The sequence below is a fragment of the Wolffia australiana genome, chromosome 6 (genome assembly GCF_029677425.1).
Source record: "Wolffia australiana isolate 7733 chromosome 6, ASM2967742v1".
NCBI lineage: Eukaryota > Viridiplantae > Streptophyta > Magnoliopsida > Alismatales > Araceae > Wolffia > Wolffia australiana.
In genome coordinates, this window is record NC_135840.1 from 8,553,157 (window position 1) to 8,572,083 (window position 18,927).

General features: G+C 46.2%; 1 protein-coding gene across 8 annotated transcripts in view; it reads left to right on the top strand.

Annotated features, from left to right (window-relative positions):
* Positions 1–18,927, top strand: part of LOC144704220 (uncharacterized) — a 156,862-nt gene that overhangs the window by 27,756 nt on the left and 110,179 nt on the right. For all 8 annotated transcript variants that reach the window (XR_013581767.1, XM_078576553.1, XM_078576549.1 and 5 more), the window contains one exon: positions 934–1,026. Coding sequence is in view for 7 of the 8 variants with exons in the window: in XM_078576553.1 (XP_078432679.1) it covers positions 934–1,026 (93 nt within the window). In the remaining variant the exon portion in view is untranslated. The remainder of the gene's footprint in view (positions 1–933; positions 1,027–18,927) is intronic.

An 18,927-nucleotide genomic window follows, 5' to 3' on the forward strand; every position in this document is an offset into this window, starting at 1 on the left:
TTCAACATTAACATTTCTAATGGTGACATGGCTGAGAGGGGATGATATACGTCCACAAGCTCATATTGGAGAAAGGATGATAAGGGAGGGAGAAGACACCAGAATGGTCGTTGGCACAGGGTCTGGGAATGCCGGGCTAGACATTGGCATTTCTTATGGTGTGGACGTTGCTGAGGAGGAAGACAATGGGGTGGAAGTCATCAGGAAAAAAATAACGATGCGATGGACTTCGTTAGGGAGCCAAACACATCTATTGATACTTCTAGGCTGCCCTTCTAACAGTACGGCTGCCTATTTAAATGAATAACGTAAGGTCCAAATGACTAGACTGTCCCTATTGTACTGGAATGACAAAATAGACTTAGATACAAGGGATTGTATCAGAGGAAATGAACTCTTGGTTGGTTGGTGGCGTTGACGTAATTTGTGAGGTGATAAGTTGAACTGATTAGGAAGAAGTAAAAATTAACAAGAGGAAACCACCCGAGGAGTTGCGTGCATCTGATTAGCTTGTTGATGAGATAAAAGCTTACCAAGGCGTTGAGCAGTTGCTGGTCTGAGAGGATGATCAGCCCCACTGGGATTGAGACATGGCCCAGAGTCCTCGGGAGGCAGCAGGGGGGAATTTCGCACAACAGGCGAAAGCCTGATGGAGCAATGCTGTGTAGAGGTAGAGGTCCCACGGGTCTTGAACTTATTTTCTAGGAGAAGAAGCAATGACGATATCTGAGGAATACACATTGTCAACGTATGCCGAAATTCCCCTTTAAATATTTTTGTTCTTCATCCCCTTCCTCTACAATAATATTAAGTAAGCTGATTCTTGTTGGTTGCTTTACTATCCTTGAGCTAATTTAAAATTTTTTTGTTGGGTTAACCTTATATTTCCTTCCTTGTTTGATCAAATCATTAATATATGAGTTTGTATGATAGGTTTGCTCCTTGGACTATTTAATGCTTCGAAAATCGGAGAATAATATTTATTCTCTAGTATCTGCTCTAAAGGAGTTGGAAAAAATTCATCAGGTATACTCATTAGTGGAATTTTTTACTTTCATTATCTTAGAATTATTTTGCCTACTGCAATTCATTATTGTTATTATTAGAATCAACATCAACCCAACCACAAGACAGTCAACCAAATTGTTCATGTTTATTATTTTTTAAATGAAAAAAAGGAAGATCATCCGAAATCGGTGATCAACTCAAAATTAATGATTATGTACATGATCGTGAAAAGTACATGACTGACCGGCCATACCTCTTTTCCCTCCTTCACTTCCTACTAAACCAGTATGATATACAGTTCTCCACATCATTTAGTATTGGGTCGAGCTACACGGAACTTCCCTTAAAGACTACCTCATTGCAGTGCACCCGTAGCGCCTAGAGCATTGTGAGGATCCTCCCCATCTCGAAGGTCCTCTGCACGCACCCTACGAAGTGATCTCCAGCATGCCTTGTCAGACGTCATGTCCACCCCGCTTAGCTTCTGTGATCTCTAAATTGATGTGGTCCATAAGCCCGCTTTCTAAGGCTCATTAGCAACTAGTGGCCCAAGAAGGAGATTCTTCTAGAGCTAACAAGATATGCAAAAAAGTACCTAGAGCCCCTCAATATCCTTTGACAGATTTTCTCTAAAAGGATCCTTTGATAGATTTTCTCTGACAGATTTATGAATAGATTCACACCGTTTCGTCCCTGCTGGAGTTGTTTGCAGATTTCTCAGGACTATGTCTCAACCGGGAAAAGTCAGCGTTCGTTGGGTTCGGCCTATCCTCGGAGGAGGAGACTCTATGCGCCCGCGCGCTAGGTATACCTCGAGGCTCTCTTCCGATGAGGTATTTGGGGCTCCCTCTCACTGGGAGACGGATCTTAGCCACAGACTGGCAACCAGTGATCGATAAGGTGGAAAGGAGGTTGGAGGGATGGCAAAGCAGGGTACTATCAGGAGGGGGTCGCATGGTACTTTTGAGATCGGTGCTCTCCGCTATCCCTATTTTCTACATTTCGATGTTTAAGGTGCCAGTAGGGGTGGCCAAACGACTCGATGGATTAATGAGATGGTTTTTTTGGGGAGGGAATAGAGAAGGAAGTAGGGATACCCCTGGTAGCATGGGATGTGGTCTGTAGACCCATGAAACAGGGAGGACTGGGTATTCTCCACTTGGAATCTATGAACATCGCATTGCTTGCTAAATGGGTTGAACGATTGGTGTCATCGATGGAGGGCCTAGTCGTCAAGGTGCGACGTATATGATCTGTCGTTGAATTGGGAGAGGGGATGGGCACACAGGAGGGGGGAATCCCCTTTTTGGCGTACTCTGCATCAAACCATTCCTCACATCCGGGATTTGTTTGACCCCAAGTTGGGGGACGGGGGGGATTCCGATTTTGGACTGATAACTGGACAAAGCACGGCCCCCTGAAGATGCAGTTTCCAAGACTTTTTGCACTGGCAAGGAACCCCAATGCCTCCGTCAACGAATGTTGGGAAGGGGATTGGGTCCCTAACCTTCCTGGGAATTTATCGGAGGATCATTTCGTAGAGTTTTTGGGGATGCATGAGACCATCCTACCTCTCAGCCCCTCGGGAGTCTCTCGGGATGGGTGGGTATGGCGGGGGTCGCCTTTCTCAGTAAAGGACGCATACTTAAAAATCCGCGGGGAAGCGAGGGACAACATCGCAACTGGTAATACATGCCATATCATATTGAAGCAAAAACTCCCCTTGAAGGTGAGACTTTTCAGTTAGTTGCTGAGGAGGAGAAGACAGGTCACACGGTCTACTACAGGCGATGGGTGCCGACGGAGCCCGTCTCATGTCCTCTACGTGGGGGGGGCGATGAAGACTACCCACACCTTTTTTTCGCATGTCCTATTGCCAGGGTAGTATGGGCATCGCAACAGATCTCTGGGGTGAATATTTCCTCAGACACCGATTTTTTGGCATCACTCACAACTGGTAGATACCGGAGCAGAGCGGAATGGGGGAGAATACTAGCAACACTTTGGGCGATATGGATGCAACGAAATGATGTGGTGTTCAAGAGAAGGACGATATCAGTTGAAAACATCATCTCAGACGTTGTGCCTTTATTATCTTTTTGGGGGTTGGGGGGATAGAGTGAAGGCCTTAAGTGGCCATATTTGTATATGATGTGTACATATTCTTCGCATTTTTAATGGAATAGGTGGACCACCGGTTTCTGGGTGGTCTGCCCTACTTTTCTTTCAAAAAAAAGATTTACGAACAGATTCATATGTGGCAGAATCCTCTGACAAATTCTTATTCTGCCAGGATCTGCATAATATCTCCACTCTAACTTGTCAGAGCTGCATATCTTTTGTTTTGTCCCATCAGGATCTTCTTGAGCCACACAAATATCTCCAAACAGCTTCTACATGCCCCATTATCTGCAGAATATCCCTGCTCAGGCCTGTCAGACCACTTATCTTCTGCTTTAGCTGGTCAGAATTGTTTTTCTCTATGTTTTAAGTTCTCCTTTCATGGGTACAGTCATTATGGATGACCCTACACTTGTTATGGTCTATATAAGGCCCATGTACCCTTGAAGGGGGATTATTGAAGTCTATTGTTGTGTTGAAACTCTTGTTTCTCCCCTCTGAGTGTTCTCTTTACTAGAGAGTGCTTAAGTGCTTGTGGAGTCAAGCACAACCCCTTGTGGACTCAAGGGTTGGAGAAGCTAGTTGTGTGGATTCAGGACTTTGCTGCTCCTTCAAGTAAAGCAAGGCTTGTGGATTGAAGACTGTTAGATCATGTGGCCCAAACAGAGGCCCATTAGCTGACATTATATCATGTACTATCGGGCCCATATTCTATAAATGGGCCCGATCATCGTAAGATATGACCGTTGATTCCAACGGTCATATTCCCCAACGGGCGAATATGTAGTCCCTTTAAAAAGGGACAAGTAACACGGTACTGGGCGAGGTTCTTTGTGGAAAAAATACAAATATTTTTTCTTTTCTTCCTAAAAATCTCCTCTTCAATATTCTGGAAATCACGTGGTATCAGAGCAGCGATCGTAGGCGCATCAAAGGCGACGACTTCTTCCTCGGCTACTCTTTTTTTTTTTGGTTTCCGCGGATTCGCGACTCCCGCGTTTCCGGAAGTATCTGTTCGTTCCCGGAGTGCCCGTTGATTCGCGATCCACTTGTTTCAGAAAGGAACTCCGTGTTTGGGGCAAAATTGCGATCTGTGCAGACGAATAGGGAGGATTGTGCTTAATCGGCTTTTCTCCTTCCGAATCTTCACACCTCGGAATCGCCCGATCATTGTTTCTGTGGGTAAATTTTTCGGAGAAGTTTTCTTCCTGTTCCGGTGAAGACTTGCTCCGTCAGCTTCTTATTAGCAGCCCTTATTGGCAGTCTGTGTTGCTTCTACTCTTCTTTAGATGGGAAAGTCCAGGACGGCTGAGAAGGAACCCGAGATCACCTCCTCAACCACCGTTAAGGCCGCTGAGACACCTGCTCAGCCAAAGATTGACCTTACCAGACCTTGATATCAAGTATAATGGGATCAATGGGCGAAAGTGGATAACTTTGGTCCAAAGGTCCCTTAAAGCTATCTACTTGGGGAATCACCTGACAGCAGACGCCCCTTCGGAAGACGCTCCCAAGCTCGAAAGAGTAATTTGGGAATCTGAGGAAGCCTTTATCACCAATTGGATGATCAAGAATATGGAACCAGATCAGGCAGACGACTATCTACTTATTGACTGCGTACGAGACCTGTGGCAAGAAGTTCAGAGATCACGTGCAGAAACCCACAGCGACTACCGGGTCTATGATCTTTGAGAACAAGAAAAAACGTTGAAACATGATAGTTTGTCAATTTCTTCTTATTCTGCAAAATTAAAGGCCATATGGAGGGAGCTTGACCTTCTCTGGCCCACAGGTGACAAGAACTCACCGTCTTATCTCAGAGAGACCAAATTCAGAACCCTCACCTTTTTGATGGGGCTGAATTCGGAGTATGAAAATCTTAGAAGTCAATTGCTGCACAGAGAGAGGTTCCCCACCTTGGCAGAAGCTATCTCTGAATTACAAGGGGCAGAGCGGCGAAAGAAGCTTAACTCCAAAGATGGCGAGACATCTACCCCTGTCTCAGTGGCTCACTTGGCCAAGAAAGGAGAACCAAGGAGAAATTTGAATCCTGCAGCCACATCCTCTACCATTTCCCAGCACCCGAAGTCTACTCCACAGGAAGGTAACTCCTCAGAACTTATTTGTGGCTATTGCAGGAAACCAGGCCACCTAAAAAGGGACTGCAGAAAGTTAGCCTGGAAGGAAGAACAAATCAGAAAAGGGACATGGAACCCAGGGCAGCATAAGAAAGCCTATGTGGCCAGTGAAGGAGAGGAACCATCTGCCGCAAGGAAGGGGGAGGACGGAGGTGAAATTCAGAAGCTCATTCAGTCGGAAGTGAACAAGATCCTTCAAAAATTTAGCTCCACACCACTCGTGCAGTCAGGTAAGAAATTTGCTTTTACTATGGTTACTAATAATACACCCACTACAGTTTTTTGGATTTTAGATTCTGGGGCGACAGACCATATGTCACCCCACAAAATGCTATTAAAAATTATGAATCAGAAACTAATAATCTCAGAGTTTTTACTGCCAATGGGGGAATATTAGAAGTGGTAGGAAGGGGGTCAATTGAGATCAAAGGGAAATTGCTGCAAGGTGTTTTACATGTACCTAAATTAAAAGCGAATTTACTGTCCTTAATTCAGTTAGTTAATGATACTGAATGGCGAATTTACTGTCCTTAATTTATATCCTGGACTCAGATTCTTGTTTCCTATGTCTTAAGGAAACCGGACGGAAGATTTCATCTGTTAAGAGGAAGGGAGGGCTTCTCTTGCTAGATGGATTGGAGGAGGATGAAAAGCAGAAAGCCACCTATACTGCCCAGAGTGAAGAACGGATCACTCTCCTGCATAGGAGATTAGGACACCCCTCCTTCCACATTTTGAAACATTCTCATCCAAACTTGTTTAAAGGGATTATTTTTTATCATTTGAATTGTGAAAGTTGCCAGTTTGCTAAACACAAACGATCCTCTTTCCCAGATTCAGATCACAGAACTCAATCGGCATTTGAACGTGTTCATAGTGATGTATGGGGGCCTTGCTCCATACTTGGACTATCCCATCACAAATGGTTCATCTTATTTGTGGATCCAATACTGAAATTCAAATCCAAGACTGAAATTCCATCTGTTATCATTAAATTTTGTGAAATGATTCATACACAATTCGGAAAGAGAGTAATGATATTTACATCAGATAATGCAACAGAATTCTTTTGTGAAAAAGTAAATAATTACATGGAAGAAAAAGGGATAATCCACCAGTCCTCATGTGTAAACACCCCTCAGCAAAATGGTCTTGCTGAGAGGAAGATTGGCCATATAATGTCTTTAGCCAGGGCTCTTTTATTTCAAGGAAATTGTCCCAAGAATTACTGGGCTGAGGCAGTCGCAACAGCCACTCACCTCATAAATAGGACGGCTTCAAAGACACTAAATTATGATGCTCCTATTGATCTCTTATCTGCTGAATTTCCACATTTATCTTTAAGAACTAACCTCCCGGCCAAGGTGTTTGGCTGTGTTGTATATGTTCAAGTACATCATGCAGGGAAATTGGACCATCGAGCCCTAAGATGTGTGTTTCTGGGATATTCGCCAACCCAGAAAGGTTATAAATGTTACCACCCAAGCTCCAGGAAGATCTTCATCACTGCAGACGTGAAGTTTGACGAAATCAGAATGTTCCATGCCCATTCAGAACGGTCAAAAGCATATTTAGAGTCTATTGAGCCAGAAAATGACAGTATGCAGCGAAGTCTCTCTTCAGCATCAGAAACTCATGATAAGGACATGGTTATAAGCACCCCTCCAAGTCCTCTTGAGGAGGAGGAGGAGTCTTACAGACCATGGGATGATTCAAGTGAAGAAACACTGCCAGCAGGTGAAGAAGACTCAGGAAACGATGGTTGGCCCATTTCTATAAGCAAGGGAATTCGTAGCTGTACGAAGACCAAACTCTATCCAGTCAGAAATTACATATCTTACTCTCGGCTCTCTCCAGAGTATAATCAGGTGGTTCAAGCCCTGATGATAGTATCTATTCCAAAGAATGTGACGGAAGCTATGTCATCTGCAGAATGGAAGACAACTATGGAAGAAGAAATGGCAGCACTAAAGAGGAATGACACTTGGGAGATGGGCCCACTCCCACCCGGAAAAAAGTTAGTGGGAAGTCGATGGGTGTTCACTGTTAAATATTGTTGACACTTAAGTTCTTTTTGTAACTAATAGTCCCATATGGGACATTCTTAACTAGCCCATTAGGGCTCACCTATATAAACTCTTGTAATCCCCTCTTATCTTTAATCAAGTTGGTTTTCTCTTCCTCAAACCTGTTTCTTGGTTCAACATAGTATCAGAGCCGAAACCCTAGATTTCCGACTCGTCCTCGGCTCGTCGTCGTCCTCGTCCTCGGCTCTCTCTCTCTCTCGCACGGACCGACCGACCGACCTACCGACCGACCAGCTCTTCGCGCGCAGATTCTCTCTCTCGCGCGGCCGTTCTTCTTCGTGCGGCTGTTGAGGTACCTTCTTCGTGCGCCCTTCTTCGTGCGGAGTAGCCTCTCTGCGCGTGGCCGTCTCCGCTCTACACACAGCCGCCTCTCCACGCACGGTTGCCTCTCTGCGCGCATCCGCGGGTGACCTAGTTCATTCGGGTTCTCCGGCGCCTCGATCCGTGTTGTCCGATGTCTGAAGAACAGACCTCTGCCTCTCAGAAATCTGGGATGACTCCGGTGCATTCTCCTGTGCCTCTGACAGCGGCTGCATCGACTCGTCTCACCGGTCCAGCACCATTTACTTTGCCCAAGATGCCGCCCGATGGAATTTTCACCGGCTTCAACCTCCTTCAATGGCGACAGTACGTGCAGATCACTCTAAAAGGACGACTAATGCGTCATTTAACGGAAGACGGACCATCGGTGACGGACCTAGCATACTATGATTGGCTTGACGTTGAAGGAGTCGTTCAGCACTGGCTACTTGACAGTATCGCCCCTAATATTAAGAGGGAGTTTCTGTCTTTGGCGAGTGCTCGAGCCATCTGGGAAGCCGCCCTCAACAGCCACTCTAAGAGGAACAATATTGCCATTTTGTATGAAGTGGTGCATTGGGCTGCTAACCTTCGTCAAGGAGATCGGACGGTATTGGAGTACAGTAACGAACTCACCTCTTTGTGGAATGAGATCGACCATTACATGCCACCGGAGGTGGATTCGGTGGAGCGGGGGTATGTGCTACAGCTTCGTGCGTTTCAATTCCTAATGGGTCTCAATCCGGAATATGAATCACTACGTGGCCAGCTTATTCATCGGGAGAAGATGCTTACCTACCAAGATGCACTCCGGAGTGTACGGATTGAGGAGTCTCGGTTTCAGCAGGCACCTTCCCTCACCTCGGCGTTTGCGGCTACACCGGCCGCGGCTACTCATGCTTCATCACCGAATTCTTCCGCTCGAGGGACTTCATCTCGCTCGGAGGAGTCTCTCAAGGGCGATCCCACACTCTTCTGCAATTATTGCAAGAAGAGCGGTCACTCAAAGGAAACCTGCTTCAGGCTCCAACGGAAGCGGACTCAACAGAGTCACCTTGCTGCCGCTGCCCCTCCTGCCAGCTCACCGAGTGTGCCGAATCCAGGACAAGTGCCTATGCCGTTTACTCTGCTTCCGGCCAATGCCTCCTCATCTCCTAGCTTCACTCCTGAGGAAATGGAGCGTCTTCGACGTCTTCTTGATCCTCCCATTGTGGGCTCGTGTTCTTTAGCTCACGCAGGTACGTCCACCGCTCTTGCCTCTCCAACCTTGACTTCCGGAAATTTTCCTTCGTCATCTTCCACTTGGCTTCTTGATTCCGGTGCCACCGCTCATATGACTCCTAATCCTCGAGCTTTTTCAACCTATGAACCCGTTTCTTGTCATTCCAAAGTCAAAACCGCCTCTGGAGATCTTCTCACCGTCGCGGGTATTGGTCATGTTACTCTTTCTCCTTCTATGAAACTTTCGCACGTTCTTCATGTTCCTCGTCTTGCTCATCATCTCCTATCTCTATCCCGACTTGTTCGTGATCTAAACCATGATCTCACCTTTTCTCCAAATTCCTGTTTTTATCGTGACAAGGTGTCGGGGGAGATGATTTCACTTGCTGAGGAGCGTGAGGGGCTCTATCTTGTTCGACCTTCTTCCTCTTCTCTTGCTGTTGCTGCGGCTCCTGTTTCCCTCTCGGCGTCTCGTGACCAATTGTGGCTTTTTCATCGACGCCTCAGACATTCCTCTTTTGACACCCTTTATCGTCTATTTCCTAAACTTTTCCAGGGTCACGCTGTTGACCGTTTTGTTTGTGACGCATGTCGAATTGCTAAACATTATCGCACCACATATCCTTTATCTTCATCTTGTGCATCCACGCCTTTTTCTCTTGTTCATACCGACGTTTGGGGTCCGATCCCCCTTCACAACACTTCTGGCACTCGATGGCTTGTTATTTTCGTTGACGACGCTACCCGTTTCACGTGGGCTTACCTTTTAAAACACAAATCCCAACTTTTCACCATCATTCCCCAGTTTTACTCCCTTATTCAAACCCAATTCTCCACCTCCATCCGTCGCTTCCGCTCCGGCAACGCCAGAGACTATGTCAATTCTACCCTCACCCATTTCTTCCAACAAAACAGCATTGTTCACGAAACATCTTGTCCCTACACGCCTCAGCAGAATGGTGTTGCAGAACGGAGATTTCGCTCCATCTTTGATACGACCCGGAGCCTCTTGTTCCATATGCATGTTCCAAAGTATTTCTGGGGAGAAGCCATTCGCACCGCCATCCATCTTCTCAACCGCCTTCCCTCTCGTGCCCTCAACCATTCCCCCCCTATTGACTGCCTCCAGCGCTTCTTTCCCACCACTTCCCTCAAAACAAACCTCACTCCACGTGTCTTTGGGTGCGTCTGCTTTGTCCCTAACAATCAGCTCGGTTGCGACAAGCTTGACCCTCGCGCCATTCAGTGCATTTTCATTGGATATTCCGTTACCCAAAAGGGTTATTGGTGCTACCATCCGCCTTCCCGTCGCTTCTTTGTCACCAAAGATGCTACCTTTGATGAGTTTATTCCTTACTGTCCCTCCTCCACGGTACCACTTTCTTTACCTCCTCAGCCGGACCCGCTCGAGTTCCTTATCCTCCCTCCTCTTTCCTCCTCAGCCACTTCTACGACAGTCCCGTCTTCCTCCTCGGCCCCTTCACCTCCAGCCGCACCATTGTCCCTGGCCTTCCCCAGCACCGCGTCAATTCCCATTGAAGAGCCATCCGAATCTCCTCCGGATTCTCATGCAACACCCGTGGATCTTTCTCCACAACCCTCTTCTCCCCAACCACCTTCTTCTGCTCCTCATCCACTTCCTCCTCCTGTTCCTCCTCCGGGTGTTCCTACGAATCTACCACGCTGCCCTCCGGAAAAACGCTATGGCCTCACCTATATCTCTTGCCGCACTCATGCTTCATCCTCTACCTCCCAAGACACTCCACCGGAATCTTCCTTGGCCCTTGTGCCTCCATCCCGCTCTCTTCCTTTATATCCTTTAACTAATTACGTTTCCTTCCATCGTCTCTCCAAATCATACCATGCACTACTTACCTCCATTGACTCCATCTCCCTTCCGAAGACGGTGGACATTGCCTTATCCTTGCCTCATTGGCGTCGGGCTATGGAGGAGGAGCTTTAAGCTCTTGCCCTAAATGATACGTGGGATCTTGTTCCTCTCCCACCGGTCAAGCACTTGGTTGATAGCCGTTGGGTCTATGCTGAAAAGCAAAACTCCGATGGCACGATTGAGAGGCATAAGGCACGCCTTGTTGCAAAAGGCTTTACGCAGAAATATGGCGTCGATTATCAGGAGACATTTGCTCCAGTGGCCAAGCTGAACACTGTCCGCATTCTCCTGGCTCTTGCTGCAGACCGTGGCTGGGTATTGCAGCAATATGCCGCAAGAATGCCTTTCTTCATGGCGACTTGACTGAGGAAATCTATATGGCTCTTCCTCCTGGGTATGCCTCCTTGGTCCCCTCTACTCCTTCCTCGGTTGTTTGTCGCTTGAAGAAGGCACTATATGGCTTGAAACAATCTCCTCGCGCTTGGTTTGGTCGTTTCACTACGGCCATGAGGCGTCTTGGATATCGCCAGTGCAATGGGGATCACACCCTCTTCTACCATCATTCCACGTCAGGGGGAGTCGCTATCCTTCTGGTCTACGTGGATGACATCATTATTAGGGGTGATGCTACGGAGGCTATTACACAACTGGCGGCCTATCTATCGTCGGAATTTGCTATTCTCCACCTTGGCCCATTGAGGTATTTTCTTGGCATTGAAGTTGCATACTCTTCTGTCGGGATTTTCATTTGTCAGCGGAAGTACACGGTGGATCTTCTTCATGAGCTTGGAAAGGAGGATTCCAGGCCCATTACTACACCGATTGACGCTAATCACCGCCTTGGCGCCAATGAGAATGAAGATCCTGCAGAGCCAATGACGACTTGTGGGCAAGCTAATCTACCTCACCCACACGCGATCTGATATTGCATATTCTGTGGGGGTTCTCAGTCAGTTCATGCAGATTCCTCGCATGAGTCATCTTCACGCTGCTCATCGACTTCTTTGGTTCTTAAAGGGCACAGTTGGTCGTGGACTTTTGTTCCGCCGCCACAGTGGTCTTCGCCTAGAGGTATATACCGATGCGGATTGCGCAGGGTCCATTGTTGATCGTCGGTCTACCTCAGGATATTGCACCTTCTTGGGCGGCAATCTTATTACATAGAGGATTAAGAAGCAGAAGGTGGTGTCTCGATCCAGTGCCGAAGCGGAGTTTCGTGCGCTCGCACATGGTCTCTGTGAGGCACTTTGGATCACAAAGATCCTACGTGAGCTACGTTGTCCGGTTTCCTCTCCCGTCCAGCTGTACTGCGACAACAAGTCGGCCATCAGCATTGCCCATGATCCAGTCCAGCATGACCGCACGAAGCACATAGAGATTGATCGACACTTCATTAAAGAAAAACTGGAGTCGGGAAAATTCTTCCTGTCGTATGTGCCTTCAGCAGATCAGATCGCAGACATCTTCACTAAAGGGCTCCATGCCCCTAGGTTTGAGGAGCTTTGTAGCAAGCTAGGTGTGGAAAACATCCACGCTCCAGCTTGAGGGGGAGTGTTGACACTTAAGTTCTTTTTGTAACTAATAGTCCCATATGGGACATTCTTAACTAGCCATTAGGGCTCCCCTATATAAACTCTTGTAATCCCCTCTTATCTTTAATCAAGTTGGTTTTCTCTTCCTCAAACCTGTTTCTTAGTTCAACAAATATCATTCAGACGGGTCAGTTGCCAGACACAAATTTCGGTTGGTGGCACAAGGATATACCCAATCTTACGGAATTGACTACAACGAGACCTTTGCCCCAGTTGCAAAGCTAAACACAGTTCGGGTCTTAATAGCACTCACAACAATATTTGATTGGAAACTCTATCAATACGATGTGAAAAATGCCTTCTTACATGGAGAATTGAAAGAAGAAGTGTATATGGCACCTCCTCCTGGGTATTGTTTAAGTCCAAATTCAGGGGACGTATGTCACCTCAAGAAATCCTTATATGGACTGAAACAATCGCCAAGAGCATGGTTTGGGAGATTTTCACAAGTAATGTTAGCAGTGGGATTCTTCCAAAGTGAGGGCGACCACACATTGTTTATAAAGCATGGCACGAATGGGAAGATTGCAATCCTAATTGTGCATGTGGAGGACATCATCATCACTGGAGATGACCACACTGAAATTCAGAATCTGGAAAGACACCTTTCATCATCCTTTGACATAAAGGCCCTAGGTCTAAGGACGTATTTCCTGGGAATTGAAGTGGCCTATTCTCGGTCAGGGATCGTACTTTCTCGGCATAAGTACATCCTTGACCTGTTAAAAGAAACAGGAAAATTAGATTGTCGACCAACAGCTTCACAAGTGGATAATAATGTTAAGTTAAAGGTTGAACAAGATGAAAAAGACGCACCAGTAAATAAGACTTCATTTCAACGACTCATTGGCAAGCTACTTTATCTCAACCACACTCGGCCGGATATCGCTTTCGCAGTCAATTCTCTAAGTCAGTTCATGAATGATCCTCGGGAATTACATCAGAATGCAGCAGATCACATCCTAGCATACCTGAAGGGGTCAATTGGACTTGGCCTACTATTTAACAGAGGAAATGAGCCAAGTGTGGTCCTCTACATGGATTCTGACTATGCAGGATCGTTGGAGGATAGCCGGTCTACATCTGGTTATTGCAGTCTCATAGGAGGGAACCTAGTCACATGGCGTAGTAAGAAGCAAAAAGAGGTCTCTTTGTCAAGCGTAGAAGCTGAACTCCGAGCATTGAAGAAGGGAGTATGTGAAGGAATGTGGCTTAAGGGTATCTTACAGGATTTGAAGGTATTCCCTGACAGAGGGATGATTCTGTACTCTGATAGCAAATCAGCAATTGCTATGGTCAAAAATCCAGTTCAACACGAAAGGACGAAGCATGCACGGGTGGCACGACACTCTATCAAACAAAGCATTGATGAGGGATTCATCATACCTCACTACATTCCTTCTCTGGAGCAGATTGCGGATAATTTCACCAAAGGCATTCCTGGCCCGCAGTTCCAAGCCTTGGTGTCCAAGTTGGGCATGATCAACATCTATACCCAACTTGAGGGGGGGTGTTAGATCATGTGGCCCAAACAGAGGCCCATTAGCTGACATTATATCATGTAATATCGGGCCCATATTCTATAAATGGGCCCGATCATCGTAAGATATGACTGTTGATTCCAACGGTCATATTCCCCAACGGGCGAATATGTAGTCCCTTTAAAAAGGGACAAGTAACACGGTACTGGGCGAGGTTCTTTGTGGAAAAAGTATAAATATTTTTTCTTTTCTTCCTAAAAATCTCCTCTTCGATATTCTGGAAATCACAAAGACCTGTTCCTACACTATTCCTGTAATAAGGCCACGTCACAAATGGCCTACACAAAAGGCTAATCAATAAACAGGTGAGAGTAGTCTTCCTCTCCTTGGCTGCACATGGGAGACACTGTTGATTTTTTCGAGATCATGCACTTTGGAGAAATCTGTCATAATTTGTCTCCTAATAAATATCCATCCAAAAATCCACACTTTAATGGGACTTTTTGCTTGTGTAAGTATCTGCATGTATGGATGATGTCGTACTCCCCCTGATCTTCTTGTAGGCTTCTTGAACTGAAATCGATAAGCCCCTCCATACCCAGCCATCCTGTGTCCCAATGATGGGCCGTAGGTGCACTATGGTCTGTTCCATGTTCAAAAGGTTTTCTAATCTCTGATTTAGTAGTGCACCCTCCATAAGCGAATTCTTGTTGCCCCAACACTCTTGCACATTAGCTTTAGGACTCCTTGCCAACACGAAGAGGCGTGGAAAAACTTCTTGCATATGGCCTCGAGCTGACCAATCATCTATCCAATATCTACAACAGGCCCTATCCCCTAGTTTGGGTACAAAAAACCCTTGAGTTTGCAGGAAAATCTGGGCCCATGCCCTGCCAAAAGCTGGAAGCCCCTCTAATTGGGGTCGATTGCATTTCCCAACTCAAATCTATGCTGTACATGTCTCTCAAGACTTTTGTGCCCATGTCCTCCTCTGATCCCATAAGCTTGGACACCCATTTCATCAACAATGCCACGTTCATGGCTTACAAGTGTTGTTTGCCCAGGCCGTTGTGTTTCATTGGTCGGCACACCACCTCCCATGGTACCATAGCCAATGTACAATCATTTGTCAACTTGGGCCCTTTCCAGAAGAAGGGCCTCATCAAGGTATCCAAACTGCGTCTGACCCCCCTTGGGCATCCTAAAGACTGAGAGGTAAAACATTGGTATTTCTGAGAGTACTGGTCTCAATAGTACCAGTGCTTGTGACAACATCTTGCTTTGCCAGCCTTCCAATCTCCTCTCCACCTTCTCTATCACCCGTGCTTGACAGCCGCTCCCTCCGTAGGGAAAATCCCAGGTAGCGCATTGGTAGGGTCCCTATGGGAGAACCCAAAGCTGTCAAGCATTGAGCTTCCTCCTATCATGTAAGGCCAAACCCAATAAAAGCAGATTTTGGCTCAGTTAATTTGCAATCATGAGAAATCTGCAATTAGGTCTAGTAGCGTTGAAAGATTTCAGGCTTCGTACGATGAGCCTTCCCATGAAGAAGGTGGCGTTATCCGCGTACTGAAGTAGTGGTATACCTGTTTGGAAACTCTCGGATTGGAAATCCTTCAACTTGCCACGTGCACATACCATTACTATGCAGGTGGCCAGGGCATCGAATGCTAAGATGAATTGAAGTTGTGCCAATGGCCATCCCTATCTAACTCCTCTTTTATGATGAATCCATTTGCACTCGGGTTTGTCATTCACTAGGATTGAGAAAGAATGTGACATCATGCATCTTCTCTCCCATTTCACCCATTCTATTGGGAAGTTTCTCTTCCTCCTTGAGGCCATTGAGGTCCCAATCCAGAGTGTTGTCCGCCATAGTGAAATCTACTTTCCACATAAAACCTTTCTTGCGCAATCTCTACCACACTGCCATGATTTCCTCCTCCACTATTGCACTATTGATCGACTGCCGACCCGGAATGAACCTAGATTAAAAGGGTCCAACCAAATTGCTGATCACTTGTTGAAGTCGATCAGCAAATACCTTTTCCAAGATGAGATTGATGGAATTTGAGAGCGATGTAGGTCGAAAGTCACCAGTCCTAGTGACCCCCTTGCATTTCTGTAAGAGAAATAGATGGAAACTGTTTAAGCGCTCTAAGCCATAATGACCTTGTCCAAATTCAGCTAATGTGCCCATAACTTTCACTTCAACTATCTCCAAAAACTCGCTAAAGAAAAAGACCGGCCAGATGCGCCTTCTCCATCCAGCCCCTTGATGGCATCTTTCATTTCTCCCATAGTGAATGACATCGTCAGCTCAACATGTTGTCTCCCCATCACTTTGGTGGCTCTTGTGCCACCCCATTTCTAGTGGCTTGGGGCTCTTGTTTGGTAAAGGCTTGAAAATGTTCTGCTAGAGCAGCCCCTTACTGCCTTTGATCCAAGGACTTCTTGTTTTCCCACTTGTAATTTCAATATTTCTTTGATTGTCTCCTTCCATTTGCTGTGAGGCGGAAGAAGTGAGTGTTGGCATCCCCCTCCCTCAACCACATTAGTCTTGACCATTGCCTCTAATCCATCTCTACTTTAAATCCTCCGCTGCTATAGTTTCTTGATAGTTCTTTCTCAGCTTTGCCTCCTCTCCAGTAAGGGTTCGTGTACCCTCTAGACCGTTGAGTTGTTTTACGCCCTCCAATGCCTCTGAGCAACATTTGTTTTTCTCCATCCAGATCCTCTTCCTAATCACTAGTCGATGTGCTCAGAGGCCCGCCAATTTTGATGCCAGTCTAGCATTGGGCGTACCCTGTACGGATTGAGATGCTCAGAAATCTTTGACTTCTTCCTTGAAACTCTCCTCCCTCAGCCTTGATTTACCCATCTTTAAGTATATAGATCATCCATGATCCTCTAGACTTTGCCACACAATTGGGGTGTGACCGTATAGAGGACGTGGAAGTGAGTGAGCAGTGAAAAGGAAGGAACCCTTACGGGTATCCTATTTTGATGTTTTTTGAAAAAGGAAGGAAATCACCCGAGATTAGTGATCAACCTGATGTTATGATACAATGACCAAAATGGTGTCCCTTCACCACCTAGTAAACCAGTGTGCCATAAAAGACTCTATGTCATGAAGAACATTATTCTTTAACCCCTTCACTTCAATGAAGTGCAGCCAGATTTCCCGAAACACAGTGAGAAGCCTTCCTCATTCCATCTTACTCTTGGATCTGCCTTACCTGATAGAGTCCCAAAGGGCATTGTCAGAAGAAACATCCACCCTTGGGATTTTCTGCATTGCCCATATCACTTGGGCAAAGAGACATGAAAAGAAGAGAACAGAACAACCTTTCTCACCCCTTGTTAAGTCTAACATGGGTTAAAGAATGCTGCTTGCGCAGAAAATCTGCCACCCTCTCCAAAAGAGTTCCCTCAAATATTGAATTTCACATGCCATCCCAAAAGGGATAAAAGCTGTGGAAACTCTTCTCGAAGAGTGCCCTTAGCCACCAGTCCTCTTGCCAATTACAGAACAGATAAACATTCCCTAGTTTGATGTAGAAGACTGCACAGGCTTAGAGGAAGACATGCCTCAAACCCTACCAAAATGCAGATGACCTTCTGACCGGAGCCGCTTGCCCTCATAGTCTAGCCACCTACCGTAGGTGTTCTTCAATACTTCCAGCATCAGGTCCTCCCTAGAACTCATAATATTGCCCTCACACTTTGTCCGAAGTTCTAGGTACAATTTTTGTGAACACAAAACCGCCAAAGTCTCAAAGGTTGACAGGTTTGCAAACCATATCCCAAAAGACCAACACCATTCCCCTGCCCTCCCATGACTCTAAGGCTTTGCAAAGAAACCTTTGCATCCAACATTCCAACTGTTTCTCAACTCCCTCAACCAACTTAGAGACTGATAGATAGAATATATATTATGCAAAAAGCATTGGCCACTGCAACACCAAATGTTCCCCCATCGACAATACTTTGGCCTACTAACCCTGTAGCCACCTCTCCACTTTCTCAATCACAGGCTGCCACTCCATGTGTGAAAGCCAACCCCTTGTCAGTGGTAGGCCCAAATAATACACGAGCAAATTCCCAATCGGCCTCCGAGCACTAGACTACGTCCTTCTGCCATAATCCTAAGCCAACGAAGGCAGATTTAGGGTGATTAATTTGCAGACCTGAAAACTACACAAATAGATCCAATAGCGAAGAAAGGTTCCCATCTTCCTCCTTGGAGCCTTCCATAGAAATTGTGGCGTCGCCAACATACTGAAAAAACTTGATACCTTTTGGGAAACTTATCATTTTGAAACCTCTACGAATTGTGTGAGCAGGCTTTACTCATACATGTAGCAAGTGCATCCACTGCCTCAGCGAAATGTAGCAGTGCCTGGGGCCATCTCTGCGTAACACCTCTTTGTAATTGAATCAATTCCCTCTGTGGGTCCCATTTACCAAAATCTCTATACTACCTCTCACTCGAGAACACATAAGAGGTAATGCATATCCTAACCCAGGATACCCATTCAGCAGGAAAGCCTCTCCTCATGAAAGACCACAAGAACTCCCAGTCTTGAGGGTGATTAGCTTTTGCAAAGACTACCTTCTACATGAATCCCCTTTTGCAAAGATTACCTTTTACGAAGACTACCTTCTTTTTTTTGCTATGTGGCTACAGTCTCTCCGAACATGATTCCTGTATCCATTAATTGTCTATCTGAAATGAAGGCTGACTGAAAGGGTCCAACTAAATGTCTAATCACGACCCTTAAACTATTTGCTAATATATTTTCCCCTTGACAAGCTGTGCAGTCATGGAGCCCTTTCTCCACTTAGCCCCTTGATGTCCACCCATTCCTTGTCTATTGAGAAGAGCCTCGCCAGCTCCACCTGCTGCTCTTGTGTCGCTCTAGTTGCCCCCTACCACACCACTTCCACAGGTTTTATGCCCCTCGCTTGGACGAAGTTTGAGAAGGGTCTGCTAGAGTTCAGCCTCATGCTGTTTGGCGTGAGATGAAATAATCTTGTGTTAGAGTCACCCTCTCTCAGCCACAGCTGCCTCAACTGCTGTCTCCA